The following is a 23429-nucleotide window of genomic DNA, read 5'->3' as shown; positions in this document are numbered from 1 at the left end:
GGAATGAACATCTGAACTGGGGATTTTGGAGTGAAACGCTTCATCCAGCTTACCGTCTCTAAGGTCTTTCAATATCGTTGCTGCTAAGGTTGTTTTTCCCTCACCTGTTACCCCTGTGATGATGGCCATGTTGTAATTCTTTAGACACTGGGTCACTGCCTGTTCACCTCTACTCCTCGACACCAGAACATCCTCAGAGTCATATATTAATTTGGAAATGGTTGCTTCAGCTGCACCTAAAATAATTTTGAAGGAAAGGGTCATTCTGATATTCGTACTGTAATATTGACTGATGGTTAAGATAGAAGTCATTAGTTACCAAGTTTAATAGAAAACAATTATTCAAGATTGTTAAAATAAAATTTTGGTGAATCTGCCATAAAATGATTTCATTGTTGCTAACATCACCAAGCTAATCATATTTTCATTTTACTTGCCTTCTAAGTGTTTCCGTGTGGCTGACACTTCTCTGTCTTCCTTTCTATGTTTAGTCTGTCTTGTACTGCTTTCCTTACTTGTTGGGACTGTTAATACAGAAACAGGAATACCTTCAACAAGGCATTGAACCCTTACTACAATGTAAACGATTTTACGTTTATGTATTTAAAGACATTTGACTGATAGACAAAGATGCCAACCATTGGACTATCTTTTTGGCTTTATCTTATCGGTACTTTTCTTGACTGTCGTCTTAACTATCATGTTATGACAAGTTATTTTTGTTCTTCTAATCATTTCAAACATTTCAACATTTATAACTAAAAAGGGACAAAAGGGAACCTTAAATGGGCTCAAGAAATAGCAACTTTCAACTGAAATTTCAACAGTCGAAATCAAAGGTGGCAGCCTGTCATGTTTTCCTCATTAGTATCAAAATTGAAAAAGCACAACTAGGAACCACAAGGAACATACACAGGAAAATTAAGAATGACCAATGAAATAGTTCTAAAGAAAATGAGATAATAATTTCAAAATATATAACTTGAAGATAGATGCTTGTCAGATCCATTTTTCACAACTTTAACCCAAGACAAACATGAAAATTGACAAAAGGCGCATAGGGCTTCTATTACTCACCTAGTTGGATTTCACCAAACATCAAAATAATGTTCATGTTCAATTTGTAAAATAGCTTTATTTGTTGATGTCGAACAATGCTTCATGTGATTATGGCATGGGGATCTCAACTGCTATAAAGATATAACCCAGAAATAAAGTCCAAACTCCCTAAGAGGGTGAAAAGACCCCAGGGATTGTTTTTCCAACATGATTGTGTTTAAAGAAACTAAGTCCCTTGGGATGGGGAATACTCCAGGGTCTATTTTCACACCAGGGTAGTGTTTATAATTTTTTGGGGGGTTTTTGATTCATTTTCTGTTGGGAGAGTAAATTTTTAAAGTTTGGGAATTAAGTTTTTTATTTGGTTTTTTTTTATGGGGGGGGTTTTTAAGATTTTTTTTTTATTGGGGTTTAGGTTTTTTTGGGGGTTTTTCGTTCCTTTTGTTGGGTTGGTTATTTTTTTGGTTTTAGGGGTTTTAAATTACAATGAATTTTTGGGGGGATTTTTAAAGGTTTTTAGGGTAGGGGTTTAACTTTGGTTTTGGTATTCTTTTTCCCTTACTTTTGTTTTTTAAAAAAATTTTTTTGTTTTTTTTATTATTTTAAAAAAGGGCGGGTTGGGGTAGTTTGAATTAACTGAATTAGGGTGATTCAGTAAACCCTTTTTTTGGGGGGGGAAAAAGGGGCTTTGGGGGGTTTAAATTTTTTTTTGGGGGTTTAAAAAATTTTGGGTATTCATTTACTTTGGGGGAGTTTAGTCATTAAATTTTTTAGATTAAATTAAAGGGGGGGTTTTTTTAGGGGGTTTAAACTTTTTATTTGGGTATTTTTTACTTTTATTTTTTGAGGGAAATTTATGAAATTTTTTTGGGATTAAATGTAAAAAATTTAATTGATTTTTTTTTTCCCCGGGGTTGGTTTAAATTATTTTGGGGGTTTAGGTTGGTGGATTCGGGGTTTTTTAAGTGGGTTTTTCCCTGTTTCGAGGGGGAATTTTTAAGGGGGTTTAGAAATTCAATTTGGGTGTAAAAAAGGGGGCTTTTTTGGGGGGGTTTTGTATTTTATTCCCCTTTGTTTTGGTTTTGGTGGTTCAATTTTTAAAGTTTATGCAAAACTAACTTTTAGGGGTTTTGGCATTTTTTAAAATTTTTTTTGGGGGGGGGGGAAAATTTTTTTAGGGGTTTATTTTTGGGGGTTTGGGGGAAAGGAAAATTTTTTAAGGTTTAGTTGTTTTTGGGGTTTGTATGGGAGTCATTACTTATGGTTTGTTTGGGGTTTTTTTTTTTTTGGGGGAAAACAGGGTTTTTTTAGGGAGGGTTTCTGTTTTTTTTGGATTTTTCCCCTTTGGTTTATTTTTTGGGGGGGGGGGGTTATTGGTTTCATTCAAACTTTAATTTGGGGTTTAGGACCCGGGTTGATTTTGGGGGGTTGTCAGTGCCCTTACTTTTGGGGTGTGTTTTGTTTTGTGGTATTCGGTTGGGGTTTTGGGTGATTGGTTTATTTTTGGGGGGGGTTTTTTTTCATGTTTCTTGGGGGTTTGGGTTAGTAGTATTTAAACCTTTTTTTGGGGTGTGGGGAGTTGGTGGTAGGGTTTTACTTTTGGTTGGTTGTGTGTCGTCCTTTGGGTTTAAAGGGGAAAAAATTTTTTTTTGGTTTTTGGGGGTTTGTTGGTTTTAACTTTTGGTTTGAGTTGTTTTCGTTTTTCCTTTTGGGTTTTTTTAATTTTGGGGTTTTTAGGTATTGTGAGTCGGGATACTTTTTTTTTGGGGTTTTTCCCTTCTTTTTGTTTTTAGTTGGGTTTTTTGGGGGGGGGGTTTAGTGGGTTGTCGTTACTAACTGTTGGTTAGGGTGGTCAGTGTCTAAACTGTTTGTGATGTGTTAGGTTTTTTGTTGGTGTGATTTGTATGTCTTTTTAACTTTTGGGTTTTTTGGTGTGGTTTTTTTTAGTTGGGATGCCCCTTTTTTTTAGGGGGGGAAAGGTATTTAACTTAGGGTTTTGGGGGAAAAGGGTTTTATTTGGGGGGGGGGAAGTTTTTATTTGGGTTGGGTTGGTGTATTTTTTTTTTTGGTTTGGGTGGAGTCAGTGTAACTATTTTTGGGTTTGGGGGGTTTGGGTTTGGGGGTTTTTGTTGGGATTAGGTGTTTTTTAAGGGGTTTGGATTGGAGTCAGTGTTTTACTGTGTTTTGGTTTTTATTAATGTGGTGGGAGTTTATTTGTTTTTTGAGTTGTGATTTTGGTTTTTTTGGTGGTTTATGTCAGGTTTTATTGTTGAGTTGGGGGGTTATTAAATATTTTGGTTATTTGGGTTTATTTTAATTTTTGTTTTTGGGATTTTGGGAAATTTTTTAGGGTTTTTTTTGGGGGTTTTTTGGGGGTTTCAGGGGTTTTAACGTTTTTAAATTTGGTTTTGGCTTTTTTTTGGGGTTATTCATTTTTTATGTTGGGGGGGAACATTTCCTTTTTGGACATTTTTTGGGGTGATTTTTTTTTAATTTTTTTTAAATTTTTTCCCTTTAAAATTTTTTTTCTTCTTTTGGGGGGGGGGGTTTTTTTTTTACCTTTTTAAAATTTAAGGCAGCCCGGGGGTTTTTTTTCCCCCCTCTTTTTATTTTTGGGGATTTTAAACACCCCCCTTTTAAAAATTTTTTGGGTTTTTTTTAAATTTTTTTAAATTTTGGGTATTTTACGGGTTTTCATTTTTAAGCTTTCCTTTTTATTTTTTTTAAAATTGGGTTCTTTTAAGGTTTTCCTTACATTTTTTTTTTTTGGGGGGTATTTTTTTCGGTTTTGATTCTTTCTCTTTGGGCTTTTATAAGGAATTTCTTTGGGGTTTTTAAATTTTCATTTTTAACCTTTTTATTTCCCCCCCCACGGGCTTTTTTTCCCTTTTAAAAAATTTTTATGGCGGGGCCCCAAAAGGAGAAACTTCACCCCCCCTTTTATTTTTTTATTTTGTTTCAAAATTTTAATTTTTTTTAAAGATCCCCACTTGTTTAGTTTAATAAGGGGTTTTTTAAAAAGGGGGAAAACCCCTTCGCCCTTTAAAAGGGTACATTAATTTTAAGTTTTGTTCGTTGCCCCAAAAAAAAATTTAAAAGAAGGGACCCCCCCTTTTGGAAGTTGTATTAAAAAAAAACTTTTTTTCAGAAAATTTTAAAAATTTTTTTCCCCCCCAGTGTCCCGGGGGGGGGGCCCCAAAAATTTTCCTGTGGTTAAGGGGGGACTAAAAAATTAAATCTGTAGTATCCCTTTTGGGGGGGGGGTGCCAAATTTCCTTGTGTAGGGGGGTGGGAATTAAATTGTTTTTAAATGGTATTTTTTTAAAATTCCCTTTAGTCGGGGGGGCTCCCCCTTTTTTTGGGGTAAAAAAACCCAGTGGGGACGGGGCCCCCCCCTTTTTTTTGAAAACTGGGGGATGAAAACCCTAAATTTTCATGGGTAATGGGGGGAAAAATTTTCCCTTTCCCGAGTGGGTGGGGGATGGAAAAAACTTTGGGAAGGTAGGGGGGGGAAAAAATAAAAATTCTATTGTATCGGGGAAAAAATTTTTCCCCCCTTACCGGGGGGGAAATAAAAAAAAACCCCCTTTTGGAAGTGGGGCAACCAAACTTTTGCCCAGTGTCCGGGTGGGGATGAAAAAATTAAATTTTGTAGTAAGTGGGGGATGCACATTTTTTTTCCCGTAGGGGGGGGGTCCCCCTTCCCCCCCCCGTGTAGGGGGGGGGATGAAAATTTAATTCTTTGTATCCCGGGGGGGGGAAAACTAAAAATTTTTGTCCAGTGGGGACTAACCAAAATTTTCCCCTTTTTTAAAGTGGGGGATGCAAAAAATTTTTGGATTTGGGGGGGGGGTTTTTTCCAGTGTTGGGCGGGGAAAAATTAAAATTTCCCCCCCCCGGTTTTTTTGGGGGGATCCCCAAACTTGCCTTTTATTTTCAGGGGGTCCCCTTTTTTTTTCCGGGATACTTTTTTTCCCAAAAAAATGGGGGCAAACAAACCCCCCATGTCCCGGGGGGGGAACACACCTTTTTTTCCCAAACCAGTTGGGATAACTATAACCTTCCCCCGGGGCTCACCCTTTCCCTTTAGTATAAGTTGGGGGCCCCCCAAAGCCCCTCCCCCCCGGGGGGGGCGACCAAAAAAAATTTAAAGGGTTAACAGGGTTACTTTTAATTTTAATTTAATTTTTGGGATTCATTGACTTATTTTTTTAAAATGCCCCTTCCTTATTTTTTTGGGTGGGAAAAAACTTTAAGGGGGGTTTGGTAGCAGTTAACAACTTTTTTTGGGTCAGTGACTTAGGGGGATTATTTTTCAGTGTACATGGGGGGGAAATATTTTTCGGTATTACTTTTGGGGGGGGAGCATTTTTTTGTGATTTTTGGGTACCAACTTTTTTTGGGGGTTTTCATGGAACAGGGGGAAAATTTTTTTTGGGGGAAATTTTTTTTTGTTTAAGGGGGGGGGGTTTTTATTTCAAGGGGCCCCATTGGGTTTTCATTTACTTCTTTTTGGTCGTTTGGGATGCAACAAATTTAATTATTTGGTGTTGGGGGGTTTAAAATTTTAATTTTTTATGTCAGGGGGGGCCTTCTTTTGGTTATTTGGTTACAGGTAAAATTTGGGTGCAAATTTTTTTTTTTAAAAGTTAATTTGGGGGGAGAAAAACAAACCCTTTATTTTGGTGGGGGGCCCACCCTTTTTTTTTTGGGGGGGTTTTTCATTACTATTTTTTAGTGGGGAACCTTACCTTGGTATTGGCTAAACTTTATAATTTGGTAGTCATTGTTTCCCCTTTTCTATTTATTACAGGGGGGGGAAAATCTTAAAGTAAGTGGGGGGGAAAGGTTCTAAATGTTTGTGGGGGGGGAAATTCAGTTTTTTGGGGGGGGAAAAAAATTTCCCTTATTTTTTTGGGGGTTTTGGGGATTCAGTGTACTTTTTTGGGGCCCCCCCAAATTCCCTTTTTTTTAAAAGATCCCCTTTGGTAAAGGGGTTTAATTTTTAATTTTGGAGTTTTTGCCTGTCCCTTTTTTGGGGTTTTTTTTAAGAAAATTTTATTTTTTTGGTATGGAACTAAACTTTGGTCTTTGGTATCAGGGGGAAGGGGGGCCATTTAATTTTTTAAAACCTTTTGTTGGTGGTCTTTAACTAACTGTTTTGAGTTGGTGATGTGGGTTGAAAGTGGTGAGGGGGTTTGTCAGTGTCCTTACTGTTGTGTGGGGGTTTTGTGTGCGTTATTTGTTGGGGTGAGTTTTTGGTCAGTTTTTAAATTTTGGTGATTGGGCCCTCGGGTTTTTTGGGTGGTTGTAGGTCCGGGGTTTTTGGTGAGTGGGCTTTTGGGGGCCGGTTTCGTTGGTGTGGGGGTTTGTGATTGTACTTACTTTGGGGGAGTTGGGGCGGATTAGTTTTTGTTGGTTGCAGTGTCTTATTTTTGGGTGATTTTGGGGGTTTATTTTTTTTGGGGGAATTTTATTTAGGGGGGTTAGTTGGTGGGGGGGGTTCGGTTATTTTTTGGGGTTTGAGGGGTTTTATTTTATTTTGGGTTAGGGTAAGTTTTGTTTTTTGGGGGTTTTGGTTTCTTACTTTTTGGTTGGGGGGGATGTCAATTTTGTTTTTTGAGTTGGTGATGCAGTGTTTTATTTTGGTGATTGGGCTTCTTTGAATTTTGTTTGCTTTAAAAAGTATTATTGGTTTTGCGGGGCTTTTGGTTTTTGTTTATTTTGGTAATTCTTTTGGGGGTTTTGGTTTTTTCTATTGAAAAATTAATAAATTTATGGTGGGAAAAGCCCTTTAAATTGGGGGAAATTAGGGGTGTTTTCAATTTTTTTCTGGGTTTTTAAAAGTTAATATAAATGCCCCTGACTTTTATTTTGATTTATTTTTGTTTGGAAAGTTTCGCTTAAAAACTTAATTTTTGTTGTTTATTAAAATAAATAAAAAAAATTGATTAAGAAGGGGCCCCCCGGGGGGGGCCATTAAATTTAAAAAAAAATTTTTCAGTAAAAACTTAAAATAGTTTTTCCGGGTCCCCGTGGGGTTTTTAAAAAATTTTCCTTAGTGTAGTGGGATAAAAAACCCTATAATTTTGGCCCAGTTCCCAGTGGGGGTGAAAAAACCCTAAACCTTATATGTGGGGGAAAACAACCTTTGCCCCTTTGTTGTCCCAGGGGGGGGGGAAAATTTCCCCCTTCCGTGGTAAGTGGGGGATTCAAACTTATTAAATTAGTCCCGGGGGGCTAAAACCTTTTTCCCCTTTAACTGGGGGTAAAATATTCCTTTTTGGGTAGTGGGGGGGAAAACCCTATTTTCCCCAGTGTTTCCGGGAAAAGGGGAAAAACCCTTAAAATTTTCCGTGTAAGTGGGGGGGGGACCCCCCTTTTTTTTTAAAGGGGTAAAAATTATGTTCAAGTAAATTTTTTGGGGGAAAAAACCCCTTAGTCCCCCGGCTTTTAAAAGTATTCCCAGGGGGGTAAAAAAAACCCCCTTCCGTTTTAGTGGGGGCTGCACCCATAATTCTAGTTGGGGGGCAAAATTTTTCCCTGTCCATGGGGGATAAAAAATATAATTTTGGGTTACCAGGGGGGACTACCCCTTAATTTATTTTAAAATTTGGGTAAAAACCCTTTAACCTTTTTTAAAGTGGGGGAAAAACCTAAAAATTCCCAATTTTGGGGGGGAAAACCAATTTCAGTAGCCCATTGCCAAAACCCTATAATTTTTCCAAGAAATGGGGACTAAAACCCCTCTCCCTTTTTGTAAGGGGGGATCCCCCTTTAAAAACCCCGTGTCCTGGATAAAAACTTTTTCCTTTTGTCCGTGGGGGATAAAAAAATTTTTTCCCCCAATACGGGGGGCCTGAAACCAACATAATTTCCCAATACAGGGGGGGAACCCCCAAACCCCTTCCATTCCGGGTTGGGGGGAAAACAAAAAAAAAAACCCAAAAAAAAAAAAAAACCCTTATGTCCAGTGGGGGCGACACAACCTTAAAACCCTTTCCCATAGTCCGGGGAAAAACCAAATTTTCCCCTTAAAAGTGGGGGGACCCCAAAACCTTCCCCTTTTTAAACGGGGGGGCTAAAAAAATTTATCCCCTCCCCGTGGGGGCTGAAAAAAACCTATATCCTCTCATATACAATTGGGGGACAAACCAAAAACCCCCTCCCCAGTGCCAGGGGGACTGACAACCCCCCCAAATTTGGGGATCAAAAAACCCCTAAACCTTTTTCCCACCTTTAAAACCTTATTTCCCCCCAAAATGCCCCAACTAAAAAACCTTAACCTTAACCAGGGGGGAACAAAAACCTTTCCCCCTTCCAGGGGTACCATTTCTCCAAACCCCCCAAAAAAAAAGGGGGCAAAATTGTTTTTTTTTGTGGGGGGTAAAAACCCCGCCCCCAAAAACCATAATCCTCCCAAGTACCAGTGGGGAAAAACCAAAATTCCTCCCCAGATCCCGGGTGGGGGAAAAAAACCCCTATAACCCTCCCGGTAGTACCAGGGGGGGAAAACAAAAAATTTTCCTTCCCGGGGGGGGATGAAACCCAAACCTTTTTCCCTCCGGGGGGCCCAAAACAAACCTTAATCCTCCCGATACAAGGGGGACTCACACTTAGTCCCCTTCCAAACAGGGGGGGCTAACAACCTTATCCCCCCATATACAGGGGGGACGACACCCATAATCCCCCCGTAGTACCGGGGGGGAACCAAAACCCTTAACCCTTTTTTGTTTCCCAGTGGTGGGGGGACAAACCCCTAACCCTCTCCAAGTAAAGTGGGGGAACACACAATAATCCTTCCAGTAAAAAAGGGGGGGACACAAAAACCTATTTCCCAATATCCGGGGGGGGGACACAACCTAAAATTTCTCTCCGAACCAGGGGGGATAAAAAAAAAAAATTTTATTTCCGGGGGAGGGGGGCCCCCTAACCCCTAAGTCCTGGGGACGGAACAACCCAAACCCTAAACCCCCGTTTTGGGGGGCTGCCCAAAACCTATAATCCTTTTTCCAGTGTACCCAGTTGGGGCAACACAACCTAAATCCCAGTATACCAGTGGGGACACCCAACCTATAATCTTCCTTAGCCGGGGGGGCCCCCCAACCCTCCTATACCGGGGGGACTGAAAAAACAAATTCCCCCTTTTCCAGTGGGAAAAAAAAAAATTTTATCCCTTTTTACCGGGGGGGACTGAAAAAAACTTAATTTTTCCAGTAAAGGGGGGAAAAAAACAAAAACCCCCTTCCCAATTTTCCAGGGGTTTTCACACAAAAAGTCCTCTCCAATACCGGGGATAAAAATAAACCCCCAATCCGGTGGGGGGAACAAAAAAACCCCCCCCGTAGTACCAGGGGGGACTGACACCCTTATCCTCCCCAGTAGCCAGTGGGGGACTCCCAAACCCTAATCCCCCTTAAAGGGGGCTGACACAACCTTTTCCCCCCCCAGTCCCAGGGGGGAAACACAACCTAATCCCCCATTAGTACCATGGGGGACTACCAACCTTGTCCTCTCCATAGAAAACCCAGGGGGGCTGACAAAACCAAAAACCCTCTCCAGTAGACCAGTGGGGGACACACAACCTAAATCCTCCCAGTGTACCAGGGGGGGACGACACAACCTTTTCCCCAAAAACGGGGGAAGACAAAAACCAAATTCCCAAAAATGCCCCAAACCCTTTTTTTCCGGGGGGACGGGAAAAAACCCTTATTCCAAAAAAAATAAACCCTTAATTTCGGGGAAAAAAAAACCTATATCCCCTTCCCAATAGTACCAGTGGGGGACTGACACAACCTATAATCCTCTCCAGTAGTACCAGTGGGGGACTGACACAACCTATAATCCTCTCCAGTAGTACCAGTGGGGGACTGACACAACCTATAATCCTCTCCAGTAGTACCAGTGGGGGACTGACACAACCTATAATCCTCTCCAGTAGTACCAGTGGGGGACTGACACAACCTATAATCCTCTCCAGTAGTACCAGTGGGGGACTGACACAACCTATAATCCTCTCCAGTAGTACCAGTGGGGGACTGACACAACCTATAATCCTCTCCAGTAGTACCAGTGGGGGACTGACACAACCTATAATCCTCTCCAGTAGTACCAGTGGGGGACTGACACAACCTATAATCCTCTCCAGTAGTACCAGTGGGGGACTGACACAACCTATAATCCTCTCCAGTAGTACCAGTGGGGGACTGACACAACCTATAATCCTCTCCAGTAGTACCAGTGGGGGACTGACACAACCTATAGTCCTCTCCAGTAGTACCAGTGGGGGACTGACACAACCTATAATCCTCTCCAGTAGTACCAGTGGGGGACTGACACAACCTATAATCCTCTCCAGTAGTACCAGTGGGGGACTGACACAACCTATAATCCTCTCCAGTAGTACCAGTGGGGGACTGACACAACCTATAATCCTCTCCAGTAGTACCAGTGGGGGACTGACACAACCTATAATCCTCTCCAGTAGTACCAGTGGGGGACTGACACAACCTATAATCCTCTCCAGTAGTACCAGTGGGGGACTGACACAACCTATAATCCTCTCCAGTAGTACCAGTGGGGGACTGACACAACCTATAATCCTCTCCAGTAGTACCAGTGGGGGACTGACACAACCTATAATCCTCTCCAGTAGTACCAGTGGGGGACTGACACAACCTATAATCCTCTCCAGTAGTACCAGTGGGGGACTGACACAACCTATAATCCTCTCCAGTAGTACCAGTGGGGGACTGACACAACCTATAATCCTCTCCAGTAGTACCAGTGGGGGACTGACACAACCTATAATCCTCTCCAGTAGTACCAGTGGGGGACTGACACAACCTATAATCCTCTCCAGTAGTACCAGTGGGGGACTGACACAACCTATAATCCTCTCCAGTAGTACCAGTGGGGGACTGACACAACCTATAATCCTCTCCAGTAGTACCAGTGGGGACTGACACAACCTATAATCCTCTCCAGTAGTACCAGTGGGGGACTGACACAACCTATAATCCTCTCCAGTAGTACCAGTGGGGGACTGACACAACCTATAATCCTCTCCAGTAGTACCAGTGGGGGACTGACACAACCTATAATCCTCTCCAGTAGTACCAGTGGGGGACTGACACAACCTATAATCCTCTCCAGTAGTACCAGTGGGGGACTGACACAACCTATAATCCTCTCCAGTAGTACCAGTGGGGGACTGACACAACCTATAATCCTCTCCAGTAGTACCAGTGGGGGACTGACACAACCTATAAGTCCTCTCCAGTAGTACCAGTGGGGGACTGACACAACCTATAATCCTCTCCAGTAGTACCAGTGGGGGACTGACACAACCTATAATCCTCTCCAGTAGTACCAGTGGGGGACTGACACAACCTATAATCCTCTCCAGTAGTACCAGTGGGGGACTGACACAACCTATAATCCTCTCCAGTAGTACCAGTGGGGGACTGACACAACCTATAATCCTCTCCAGTAGTACCAGTGGGGGACTGACACAACCTATAATCCTCTCCAGTAGTACCAGTGGGGGACTGACACAACCTATAATCCTCTCCAGTAGTACCAGTGGGGGACTGACACAACCTATAATCCTCTCCAGTAGTACCAGTGGGGGACTGACACAACCTATAATCCTCTCCAGTAGTACCAGTGGGGGACTGACACAACCTATAATCCTCTCCAGTAGTACCAGTGGGGGACTGACACAACCTATAATCCTCTCCAGTAGTACCAGTGGGGGACTGACACAACCTATAATCCTCTCCAGTAGTACCAGTGGGGGACTGACACAACCTATAATCCTCTCCAGTAGTACCAGTGGGGGACTGACACAACCTATAATCCTCTCCAGTAGTACCAGTGGGGGACTGACACAACCTATAATCCTCTCCAGTAGTACCAGTGGGGGACTGACACAACCTATAATCCTCTCCAGTAGTACCAGTGGGGGACTGACACAACCTATAATCCTCTCCAGTAGTACCAGTGGGGGACTGACACAACCTATAATCCTCTCCAGTAGTACCAGTGGGGGACTGACACAACCTATAATCCTCTCCAGTAGTACCAGTGGGGGACTGACACAACCTATAATCCTCTCCAGTAGTACCAGTGGGGGACTGACACAACCTATAGTCCTCTCCAGTAGTACCAGTGGGGACTGACACAACCTATAATCCTCTCCAGTAGTACCAGTGGGGGACTGACACAACCTATAATCCTCTCCAGTAGTACCAGTGGGGGACTGACACAACCTATAATCCTCTCCAGTAGTACCAGTGGGGGACTGACACAACCTATAATCCTCTCCAGTAGTACCAGTGGGGGACTGACACAACCTATAATCCTCTCCAGTAGTACCAGTGGGGGACTGACACAACCTATAATCCTCTCCAGTAGTACCAGTGGGGGACTGACACAACCTATAATCCTCTCCAGTAGTACCAGTGGGGGACTGACACAACCTATAATCCTCTCCAGTAGTACCAGTGGGGACTGACACAACCTATAATCCTCTCCAGTAGTACCAGTGGGGGACTGACACAACCTATAATCCTCTCCAGTAGTACCAGTGGGGACTGACACAACCTATAATCCTCTCCAGTAGTACCAGTGGGGACTGACACAACCTATAATCCTCTCCAGTAGTACCAGGTGGGGATGACACAACCTATACTCTTCCAGTAGTACCAGTGGGGGACTGAACACACCTATAATCCTTCTTAAGTAGTACAGGGGTACTAACACAATCTATAGTCCCCTCACAGTATACAGTGGGGAATAAACAAACCTATAGTACCCTCTCCAGTAGTACCAGGGGGACTAACAAACCTATAATCATGTCAGTATACCAGTGGGGACTGAAAAAAAAAAATTTCCTCCGGTGAGGGGGGAAAAAATTCCCAAAAAAATAACCCTCTCCAGTAGTCCAGTGGGGACTACACAACTTTCCTCCTCCCAAAAGGGGGGGGGGACCCCCAAAACCATAAATCCTTGTTAAAAAAGGGGGGGGGAAAAAAACCCAAAAACCCCCTTCCCCCCAGAAAACCAGTGGGGGACTAACACAACCTATAGCCCCCCCCAAAAAGTGGGGGGCCCCAAACCTTAATCCTCTCCAGTAAAAGGGGGACTCAAAACCCTAAAACCTCCCAAGTACCAGGGGGGGAAAAAAACCTATCCTCCCCCAGTAGTACCTGGGGACTGACAAAACCCAAAAATCCTTCCAAACCAGGGGGCTGACAAAAAAATTTTTCCCCCCCAATAACCTAAAAAAAACAAAATTTCTCCAATACCCCAGGGGGGAAATGAAAACCCAAAATTTTCTCCAGTAGTACCATGGGGGACTCCCCAAACCTTTTTAAAACCAGTGGGGGGGAAAAAACCCCTTAATTTTAAAATTAAACCGGGGGGTACAAAAACTACCCCCCCCATAATCCCGGGGGGACTACAAAAAACCTAATCCTGTAGTACCAGGGGGGTGACAAAACCAAACCTCTCCAGGGGTACCAACTCACAACCCCCCCCATTATCCGGGGGGAAGGGACACACCTTAACCCCCCCCAAGCCGGGGGAAACACCATTCCCCCCCTCAGTAGTACCATGGGGGGATGCACAACTATAACCCCTCTCCGTAACCAGTGGGGGACCACAAAAAAATCCTCCCAGTAGTACCAGGGGGGACTAACAAACCTAAAATCCTCCCATATTTCCAGTGGGGAGGGGGGACACAACCAAATCCTCCCAGGAAAACCACCCCAACCCAAAAAAAACCCCCCGTAGTACCAGGGGGGGACTAAACCAACCTATATCCTCTCCAGTGTACCAGGGGGACAAAACCTAAAATCTTTCCAGAGTACCAGGGGGGGACAAAAATTCCAAAAACCGGGGGGCCAATTTTTAAAAAATTTAAAGGGGCCCCCCCCAAAAAAAATTGGGGAAAAAAAAAACCCAACCCCCTCTCCAGTAGCCCCAGTGGGGGGACGACACTATAACCTCCCGGTACCAGGGGGGGATAACCCAAACCCCCGAAAAAAACCCCCAAACCCAAACCCCTCCCCATAAAACCTTTTGGGGGGACAACCCCCAATTTCCCCCCAAAAGAAGGGGGGACCAAAATTAACCTTCCCAGTATTGGGGGACCAAAAAAAACCCGGGGGCCCAAAAAAAAAGGGGCCGGGGGGCCTGACACCCCCTAAAATCCTTCCCTGGGGGGGAAAAAAAATTCCTAACCCCCTTTTTCCCCAAAAACCGGGGGGGAAACACCAATTTTTTCCCCCCCGGTGGGGGGGGAAAAAACCCCCTATTCCCCTCCGTAGTACAGGGGGAAAAAATTTTCCCCCCGTAAAAGGGGAAACACAACAATTTTCCCCCCCCGGGGGGGGGGAAAAAACCAAACCTATAACCCTTCCGGCCCCCCTGGGGGACTGACACAACAAATCCCCCTCCCTATACCATGGGGGATAACACAATTATGTCCCTCCCGTGTACCAGGGGGGGGACAAAAAAAATTCCTAGTTACAATAAAACCAAACCTTAGTTCCCCTAGTAAGGGGGGACAACACAACCCCCCCCCCCCCCAAAAATTTTCTACCCCCCCTTAGCCCCTTGGGGTTTAAACCAGGGGACCCCAAACCCCCCCATAGCCCCCCCGGGGGGGGAAACACAACTAAAACCCTTTTTCATACCAGGGGGGGCCCTGAAAACCTATGTCCCCAAAAATTCCGTGGTTGAAAACCAAATTTCCCCCCTCCAGTGGGGGGAAAAAACCAAACCTTGGTTCCCAGGGGGGGGGACAAAAAAACCAAATTTTTCAAATCCCGGGGGGGGAAAAAAAATTTTTCCTTCCCGTAGTAAGTGGGGACAAACAACCTATGTCCCCTCCCAAAAACCCCTTGATACCTGGGGGCTCAAACCATGCCCCCCTATAACCCCCCCCCAAAACCTAAACCCCCAAATTTTTACCGGGGGGGCTGCCCAACCAACCCCCCCCTTCCAGGGGGACTAAAAACCAAACCCTCCCAGTATTTGGGGGGGGGGGAAAACCAAACCTAAATAATTCTTTCCAGTAGTACCAGTGGGGGACTGACACAACCTATAATCCTCTCCAGTAGTACCAGTGGGGGACTGACACAACCTATAATCCTCTCCAGTAGTACCAGTGGGGGACTGACACAACCTATAATCCTCTCCAGTAGTACCAGTGGGGGACTGACACAACCTATAGTCCTCTCCAGTAGTACCAGTGGGGGACTGACACAACCTATAGTCCTCTCCAGTAGTACCAGTGGGGGACTGACACAACCTATAATCCTCTCCAGTAGTACCAGTGGGGACTGACACAACCTATAGTCCTCTCCAGTAGTACCAGTGGGGGACTGACACAACCTATAATCCCCTCTCCAGTAGTACCAGTGGGGACTGACAACCTATAATCCTCTCCAGTAGTACCAGTGGGGGACTGACACAACCTATAATCCTCTCCAGTAGTACCAGTGGGGACTGACACAACCTATAATCCTCTCCAGTAGTACCAGTGGGGGACTGACACAACCTATAGTCCCTCTCCAGTAGTACCAGTGGGGGACTGACACAACCTATAATCCTGTCCAGTAGTACCAGTGGGTACTAACACAACCTATAGTCCCCTCCCAGTAGTACCAGTGGGGGACTGACACAATCTATAATCCTCTCCAGTAGTACCAGTGGGGGACTGACACAACCTATAATCCTCTCCAGTAGTACCAGTGGGGGACTGACACAACCTATAATCCTCTCCAGTAGTACCAGTGGGGGACTGACACAACCTATAATCCTCCAGTAGTACCAGTGGGGGACTGACACAACCTATAGTCCTCTCCAGTAGTACCAGTGGGGGGACTGACACAACCTATAATCCTCCAAGTAGTACCAGTGGGGGAATGACACAACCTATAATCCTCTCACAGTAGTACCAGTGGGGACTGACACAACCTATAATCCTCCCAGTAGTACCGAGTGGGGGACTGACACAACCTATAATCCTCTCCAGTAGTACCAGTGGGGGACTGACACAACCTATACTCCTCTCCATTAGTACCAGTGGGGGGACTGACACAACCTATAATCCTCTCCAGTAGTACCAGTGGGGGACTGACCAACCAAACCCTTCCGGAAAAGGGGGCTAAAAACCATGTCCCCCCCCGTGTAAGGGGGCCCCCCAACCAAAAACCCCCGTGACCAGGGGGATAAAAAAACCAAAACCCCCCATAGTACAGTGGGGGACTACACAACCTATAATCCCCCCCGGTAAGTGGGGGATAACAACTATAATCCCCCCAGTAGTCCGGGGGAAACCCCCCCAATTCCGTGGGTACAGGGGGCCCCCAAACCTAAAACCCCCTCCCCAAGAGGGGGGGGAAAAACCCCCCTAAACCCCCCCCCCCCGGGGGGACAACCAAAATTTTCCCCCCTTAAAGTGGGGGGGCCCAAAAACCCTTTCCCCAAAGGGGGGGAAACCTATAACCTTTTTGGCCAGTGGGACACACAACTTATTCCCCCAATACCGGGGGGAATAAACAACCTTACCCCCCTCCGTGTACCAGTGGGGGACTCACAACCTATAATCCTGTAAATTTGGGGTACCAACCTATAATCCTTTTCACTACCAGTGGGGGACTGACACAACCTATAATCCTCTCCAGTAGTACCAGTGGGGGACTGACACAACCTATAATCCTCTCCAGTAGTACCAGTGGGGGACTGACACAACCTATAATCCTCTCCAGTAGTACCAGTGGGGGACTGACACAACCTATAATCCTCTCCAGTAGTACCAGTGGGGGACTGACACAACCTATAATCCTCTCCAGTAGTACCAGTGGGGGACTGACACAACCTATAATCCTCTCCAGTAGTACCAGTGGGGGACTGACACAACCTATAGTCCTCTCCAGTAGTACAGTGGGGGACTGACACAACCTATAATCCTCTCCAGTAGTACCAGTGGGGGACTGACACAACCTATAATCCTCTCCAGTAGTACCAGTGGGGGACTGACACAACCTATAATCCTCTCCAGTAGTACCAGTGGGGGACTGACACAACCTATAATCCTCTCCAGTAGTACCAGTGGGGGACTGACACAACCTATAATCCTCTCCAGTAGTACCAGTGGGGGACTGACACAACCTATAATCCTCTCCAGTAGTACCAGTGGGGGACTGACACAACCTATAGTCCCCTCCAGTAGTACCAGTGGGGGACTGACACAACCTATAATCCTCTCCAGTAGTACCAGTGGGTTGGTGATGTCAGTGTACTAACTGTTAATATGAGTTGGTGATGTCAGTGTACTTACTGTTGGTCTGAGTTAGTGATGTCAGTGTCCTTACTGTTGGTGATGTCAGTGTACTAACTGTTAATGTGAGTTGGTGATGTCAGTGTACTAACTGTTGGTGTGAGTTGGTGATGTCAGTGTACTTACTGTTGGTGTGAGTTAGTGATGTCAGTGTACTTACTGTTGGTGTGAGTTAGTGATGTCAGTGTACTTACTGTTGGTCTGAGTTAGTGATGTCAGTGTCCTTACTGTTGGTGATGTCAGTGTACTAACTGTTGGTGTGAGTTGGTGATGTCAGTGTACTTACTGTTGGTGTGAGTTAGTGATGTCAGTGTCCTTACTGTTGGTGTGAGTTTTTAATGTCAGTGTACTTAGTGTAAGTGTGAGTTGGTGATGTCAGTATACTAACTGTTGGTCTGAGTTGGTGATGTCAGTGTACTTACTGTTGGTCTGAGTTGGTGATGTCAGTGTACTAACTGTTAATGTGAGTTGGTGATGTCAGTGTACTAACTGTTAATGTGAGTTGGTGATGTCAGTGTCCTTACTGTTGGTGTGAGTTGGTGATGTCAGTGTACTTACTGTTGGTCTGAGTTGGTGATGTCAGTGTACTAACTGTTAATGTGAGTTGGTGATGTCAGTGTACTAACTGTTAATGTGAGTTGGTGATGTCAGTGTCCTTCTGTTGGTGTGAGTTGGTGATGTCAGTGTACTTACTGTTGGTGTGAGTTAGTGATGTCAGTGTCCTTACTGTTGGTGATGTCAGTGTACTAACTGTTAATGTGAGTTGGTGATGTCAGTGTACTTACTGTTGGTCTGAGTTAGTGATGTCAGTGTCCTTACTGTTGGTGATGTCAGTGTACTAACTGTTAATGTGAGTTGGTGATGTCAGTGTACTAACTGTTGGTGTGAGTTGGTGATGTCAGTGTACTTACTGTTGGTGTGAGTTAGTGATGTCAGTGTACTTACTGTTGGTGTGAGTTAGTGATGTCAGTGTACTTACTGTTGGTCTGAGTTAGTGATGTCAGTGTCCTTACTGTTTGATGTCAGTGTACTAACTGTTGGTGTGAGTTGGTGATGTCAGTGTACTTACTATTGGTGTGAGTTAGTGATGTCAGTGTCCTTACTGTTGGTGTGAGTTTTTAATGTCAGTGTACTTAGTGTAAGTGTGAGTTGGTGATGTCAGTATACTAACTGTTGGTCTGAGTTGGTGATGTCAGTGTACTTACTGTTGGTCTGAGTTGGTGATGTCAGTGTACTAACTGTTAATGTGAGTTGGTGATGTCAGTATACTAACTGTTGGTCTGAGTTGGTGATGTCAGTGTACTAACTGTTGGTGTGAGTTGGTGATGTCAGTGTCCTTACTGTTGGTGTGAGTTAGTGATGTCAGTGTACTTACTGTTGGTGTGAGTTAGTGATGTCAGTGTCCTTACTGTTGGTGATGTCAGTGTCCTTACTGTTGGTGTGAGTTGGTGATGTCAGTGTACTTACTGTTGGTGTGAGTTGGTGATGTCAGTGTACTTACTGTTGGTGACGTCAGTGTACTTGCTGTTGGTGTGAGTTGGTGATGTCAGTGTACTTACTGTTGGTGTGAGTTGGTGATGTCAGTGTACTTACTGTTTGTGTGAGTTGGTGATGTCAATGTACTTACTGTTGGTGTGAGTTGGTGATGTCAGTGTTACTGTTTGTCTGAGTTGGTGATGTCAGTGTATTTACTGTTGGTGTGAGTTGGTGATGTCAGTGTACTTACTGTTGGTGTGAGTTGGTGATGTCAGTGTACTTACTGTTGGTGTGAGTTGGTGATGTCAGTGTACTTACTGTTTGTGTGAGTTGGTGATGTCAGTGTACTTACTGTTGGTGTGAGTTGGTGATGTCAGTGTACTTACTGTTTGTCTGAGTTGGTGATGTCAGTGTATTTACTGTTGGTGTGAGTTGGTGATGTCAGTGTACTTACTGTTGCTTTGAGTTGAAGATGATTCTAGTGGCTTTTGCTGTGGCTTCCATTGGTTCATTGTCTTAACCGTTTGGTTGAATTCTTTTAGCGTGGCTTTGGTTTCATCATCTACAGATATAAATTCAATCAAATTTATGTTGTCAGAAAGAAACCACATGTTACATGTAGAACATTACTACTGCGTGCATTTCTAATTTTTTTCATCAAACAGATTGATTAAAGACTTAATATAAACACTGTTACCATCCAGTACTCACCCATCTCTGATTTAGTGATATTAATAGTGTTGTTATCATCAAGGACACCGGTTTCTGCTCCTGGAAATGATACATTCAATTTCCTAATGTTCTGTTCCTGATCTGAAATACAATAAATAAAAATCTGATATCAAGACAGAGGATCTCCAACCTGTAGGCAAGCATTGATATTAACATAAAACATCACATACTTTCAGTAAGAAAACTTCCCAAACCCATAGTCCCCTCTTCCAGTAGTACCAGTGGGGGACTAACACAACCTATAATCCTCTCCAGTAGTACCAGTGGGGACTAACACAACCTATAATCCTGTCCAGTAGTACCAGTGGGGGACTGACACAACCTATAATCCTCTCCAGTAGTACCAGTGGGGGACTGACACAACCTATAGTCCTCTCCAGTAGTACCAGTGGGGGACTGACACAACCTATAATCCTCTCCAGTAGTACCAGTGGGGGACTAACACAACCTATAATCCTCACCAGTAGTACCAGTGGGGGACTGACACAACCTATAATCCTCTCCAGTAATACCACTGGGGGACTGACACAACCTATAATCCTCTCCAGTAGTACCAGTGGGGGACTGACACAACCTATAATCCTCTCCAGTAGTACCAGTGGCATTCTCAATAACTCATAAAATCCATTCTAGTATTACTGACAGTAGGCTAAGTTAATGTGTTAACAAATCCAATATCTCAAAAACAACATTAAAAAGGCATGATATGATGAGTAGTGTAAGGGAAGTTCTGAGTCTAACATACATTGCATCAATATAGCCTCTCCCTGGGGACAAGCAGGCATCATTGTTCCAGTAGCCTCCCCCTGGGGATGAGCCAACATCATTGTTCCAGTAGCCTCTCTCTGGGGACGAACAGACATCATTGTTCCAGAAGCCTCTCCCTGGGGATGAGCAGACAGCATTGTTCCAGAAGCCTCTCCCTGGAGACGAGCAGACATCATTTTTCCAGAAGCCTCTCCCTGGGGACGAGCAGACATCATGGTTTCTGTTTTTCCACCCTGGACAAGATCCGAAACTATTTTGCTTAAAGTCTCTCTAGATACATGTACTGTGTCAGGGTCACTGCCACCAGCTGCAACAGCCTGGATAAAAGGAAAGTGTATTCCTCATCAAGTTGCGAGTTGTCAGAGTCCAAAAACTCTAATCGAAGTTAATCAACTTAATATAAGTTAGCCGTCATAGACTGAGGAAAGCCTGATATACCTGTTCATCCTTGACTCGAGGTCCAGACAGTGTATTTATCTTACCAGTTCATCCTTGACTTCAGGTTCAGACAGTGTATATATCTTACCTGTTCATCCTTGACTTCAGGTTCAGACAGTGTATATATCTTACCTGTTCATCCTTGACTTCAGGTTCAGACAGTGTATATATCTTACCTGTTCATCCTTGACTTCAGGTTCAGACAGTGTATATATCTTACCTGTTCATCCTTGACTTCAGGTTCAGACAGTGTATATATCTTACCTGTTCATCCTTGACTTAAGGTTCAGACAGTGTATATATCTTACCTGTTCATCCTTGACTTCAGGTTCAGACAGTGTATATATCTTACCTGTTCATCCTTGACTTGAGGTCCCGGGTTTGGTTCCACTCCCTGTGCCAGAAGAAGTAGTTGAATAAAGGAAACTGTTCCCTTCCAGCGACAGATCCTTACTATCTCTTGTCTCACACTGGCAATGGCTTTCAGCAGGTAAACTATATTAGACAGGCCTTGTTCAGTGTTTCTATGTACAAACTTCCCAATTCTTACTCTGTATACGGCTAAATCAACTCCCATTTTCAATCATAAATAGCCTGTATAACAAAGAAATTCATACATATTCAACTAAACTGTTGTGAGTGAAAAGAAGAGAAACTACAAGCCTATAATACATTGTAGTATTCAATAGATGGAAAGCTACAAAAGGTTTTTTAAGACAAGAGGTCGATGGGGCCTGTATTGCTCATATGAATATATCAGTGATTATGACAAATCACTCTTAAATAATTTTACAACTCCAAAATTTGAAGGTAAAAAGTATATTTTCTGTCAACTTTTGCCTATCTAGATTGAGCACTCTTCTTCCAAAGAAAATTCAAAGCAAATTAGAATACTGACGCAGGTCAGCAAGGGCTTGCCATGATGTCATTGTTTCATAATGTGATATCAAAATGCTCATCAGTGAAAAAATACTACTAATTAGACATACTTGTGGCAATATATCGTATTTATTCTAATAAACGCCCCCGCCCTAATAAACACCCCCCACCCCCTTTTTGGAAAGAAAAATTCCTCAATTCGAGAAAAAGAACTTACCGTGGCACACTTATATATCCATCCACGTGTGTCCAGAGGTAATTATTTAAAGGATATCCAACATAAAACTAACACAAACCACAAAACAAAGTTTCAGTAACTATATACACAGTACCACTATATGTTTCATGGTGTGAAATGGGTACATACAACAGATCTCACAACTTACCGACTCTGAAATTTTGATCTCCATTAAACGCCCCACCTTGGAAAAATTTCACGCCCCCAGGGCGTTTATTAGAATAAATACGGTATGCAAAAGTGATTTTTTGTGCAAGCTCCAACTGATAAATGTTGATAATGCTGTGTGCACACAGCGGTTACCGTAGCTTTTCCTCTTACGGTCGATTTTATGGAAATAAATGCTGCATTACAAACACAAAATGATCAAATTTTTTTAATCATCAAGTATTTAGAAGATTTTTGAGGCCACACCCACCGCTATACATAATTGGCTGCCCTTCACCCACGGATGCTTGAGGCCAAAAATTGGGTAAAATTCTGTGAATTTCTACAGCCATGAACAAGGATTTAAAAGAGTTACGTATAAAGTGCTTTTTCAAAAAACATATAACTAGAAACAGGTGTTGTTGTTTTTTTGTTTTTTGTTTGTTTGAAAATGCACTTTGTTATCGATTCCAATGTTGTATCAGAGACATATATAGATATATATATCTGTATATATGTCTCTGGTTGTATCGGTGGATAAATAGACAAGAAACGGTGTTACAAATTAAAATTAGTCAATTTCATTATAACTTTAGTTCCTGACCCCAAGTAAGGGCCCTTAGCTTCATGTAAAAGTTCATCTAAATTAAAATGCAGACGCGACATTACCTGAAATGTGCTTTTTGATGTTCATGACAAACAAATATGAATGCAATGATGGCACTCATTCATCACAGTCCTGGCATTCACTCAGGCTACCTGCTCTGGTTACCTGGGGAGTGTGCGTTTATGTGGACATAGCGATTAATTCATTGATCATGTGTAACATTTCAATCATAGACCTTGTTCTAGACGGACCTGCAGTTGTTAATACAGGTATTGAAAGTCTTTGTCAACTCTCGCAAGAAAGCAAATAAATATTATTAGGTTCGTCTTTATTTAATAGTAATACATCCTAGTTGGACTAGTTCAACTGTCTTGACCATAATCAACAAAACTGGGTGGATATTCCCAGAATCGAAAAAGTTGCTCCTACTTTCACTTTCACTTCCACTTACACTAATTGTTTTGGACGAAGAAAACGAAATATCTGCGAAAGTCGATATATTATTATTGTATTAAAAAATCTTGTTTGTTTTTAGTATCTTATTTATCTTAATCAATCGAAAGTAAATACCGGAAATACACCGAAATTGATGGGCCAGCTATTAGATAGTCCACAAATGTTCGCCAGAAATAGCATCGCATAGTTACTGAGAATACTTTTTGGTTAGATAGACCTGATACAGAGGAAATTAGACTTGCGCATGTCACCGTTTTGACGGGCACCACCTAATA

The 23429-nt window shown here is 43.3% G+C and overlaps 1 protein-coding gene across 1 annotated transcript; it reads right to left on the bottom strand.

The window, feature by feature from the left end:
• Positions 1-417: 417 nt before the first annotated feature.
• On the bottom strand, positions 418-22864 carry LOC117323844. Its single transcript, XM_033879327.1, has 6 exons — positions 22761-22864; positions 21180-21421; positions 20367-20706; positions 19601-19702; positions 19344-19451; positions 418-524 (listed from the first exon to the last, which is right to left on the bottom strand). The coding sequence occupies exons 2-6, from the start codon at positions 21402-21404 to the stop codon at positions 430-432; spliced, it is 870 nt and encodes a 289-aa protein (XP_033735218.1). The 5' UTR covers positions 21405-21421; positions 22761-22864; the 3' UTR covers positions 418-429.
• Positions 22865-23429: the final 565 nt, after the last annotated feature.

The sequence above is a fragment of the Pecten maximus genome, chromosome 3, assembly GCF_902652985.1.
Source record: "Pecten maximus chromosome 3, xPecMax1.1, whole genome shotgun sequence".
Taxonomy (NCBI): Eukaryota; Metazoa; Mollusca; class Bivalvia; order Pectinida; family Pectinidae; genus Pecten; species Pecten maximus.
This window is presented reverse-complemented; position numbering and strand designations above follow the sequence as displayed.

Coding starts and splice junctions, on each gene's coding strand:
- LOC117323844 (XM_033879327.1), bottom strand. CDS start 21,404: ATGGGAGTTGATTTAGCCGTATACAGAGTAAGAATTGGGAAGTTTGTA. Junction 19,703..20,366: donor AGAGGCTATATTGATGCAAT/GTATGTTAGACT, acceptor ATTGTATTTCAG/ATCAGGAACAGAACATTAGG. Junction 525..19,343: donor ATCTTCAACTCAAAGCAACA/GTAAGTACACTG, acceptor CTGTATTAACAG/TCCCAACAAGTAAGGAAAGC.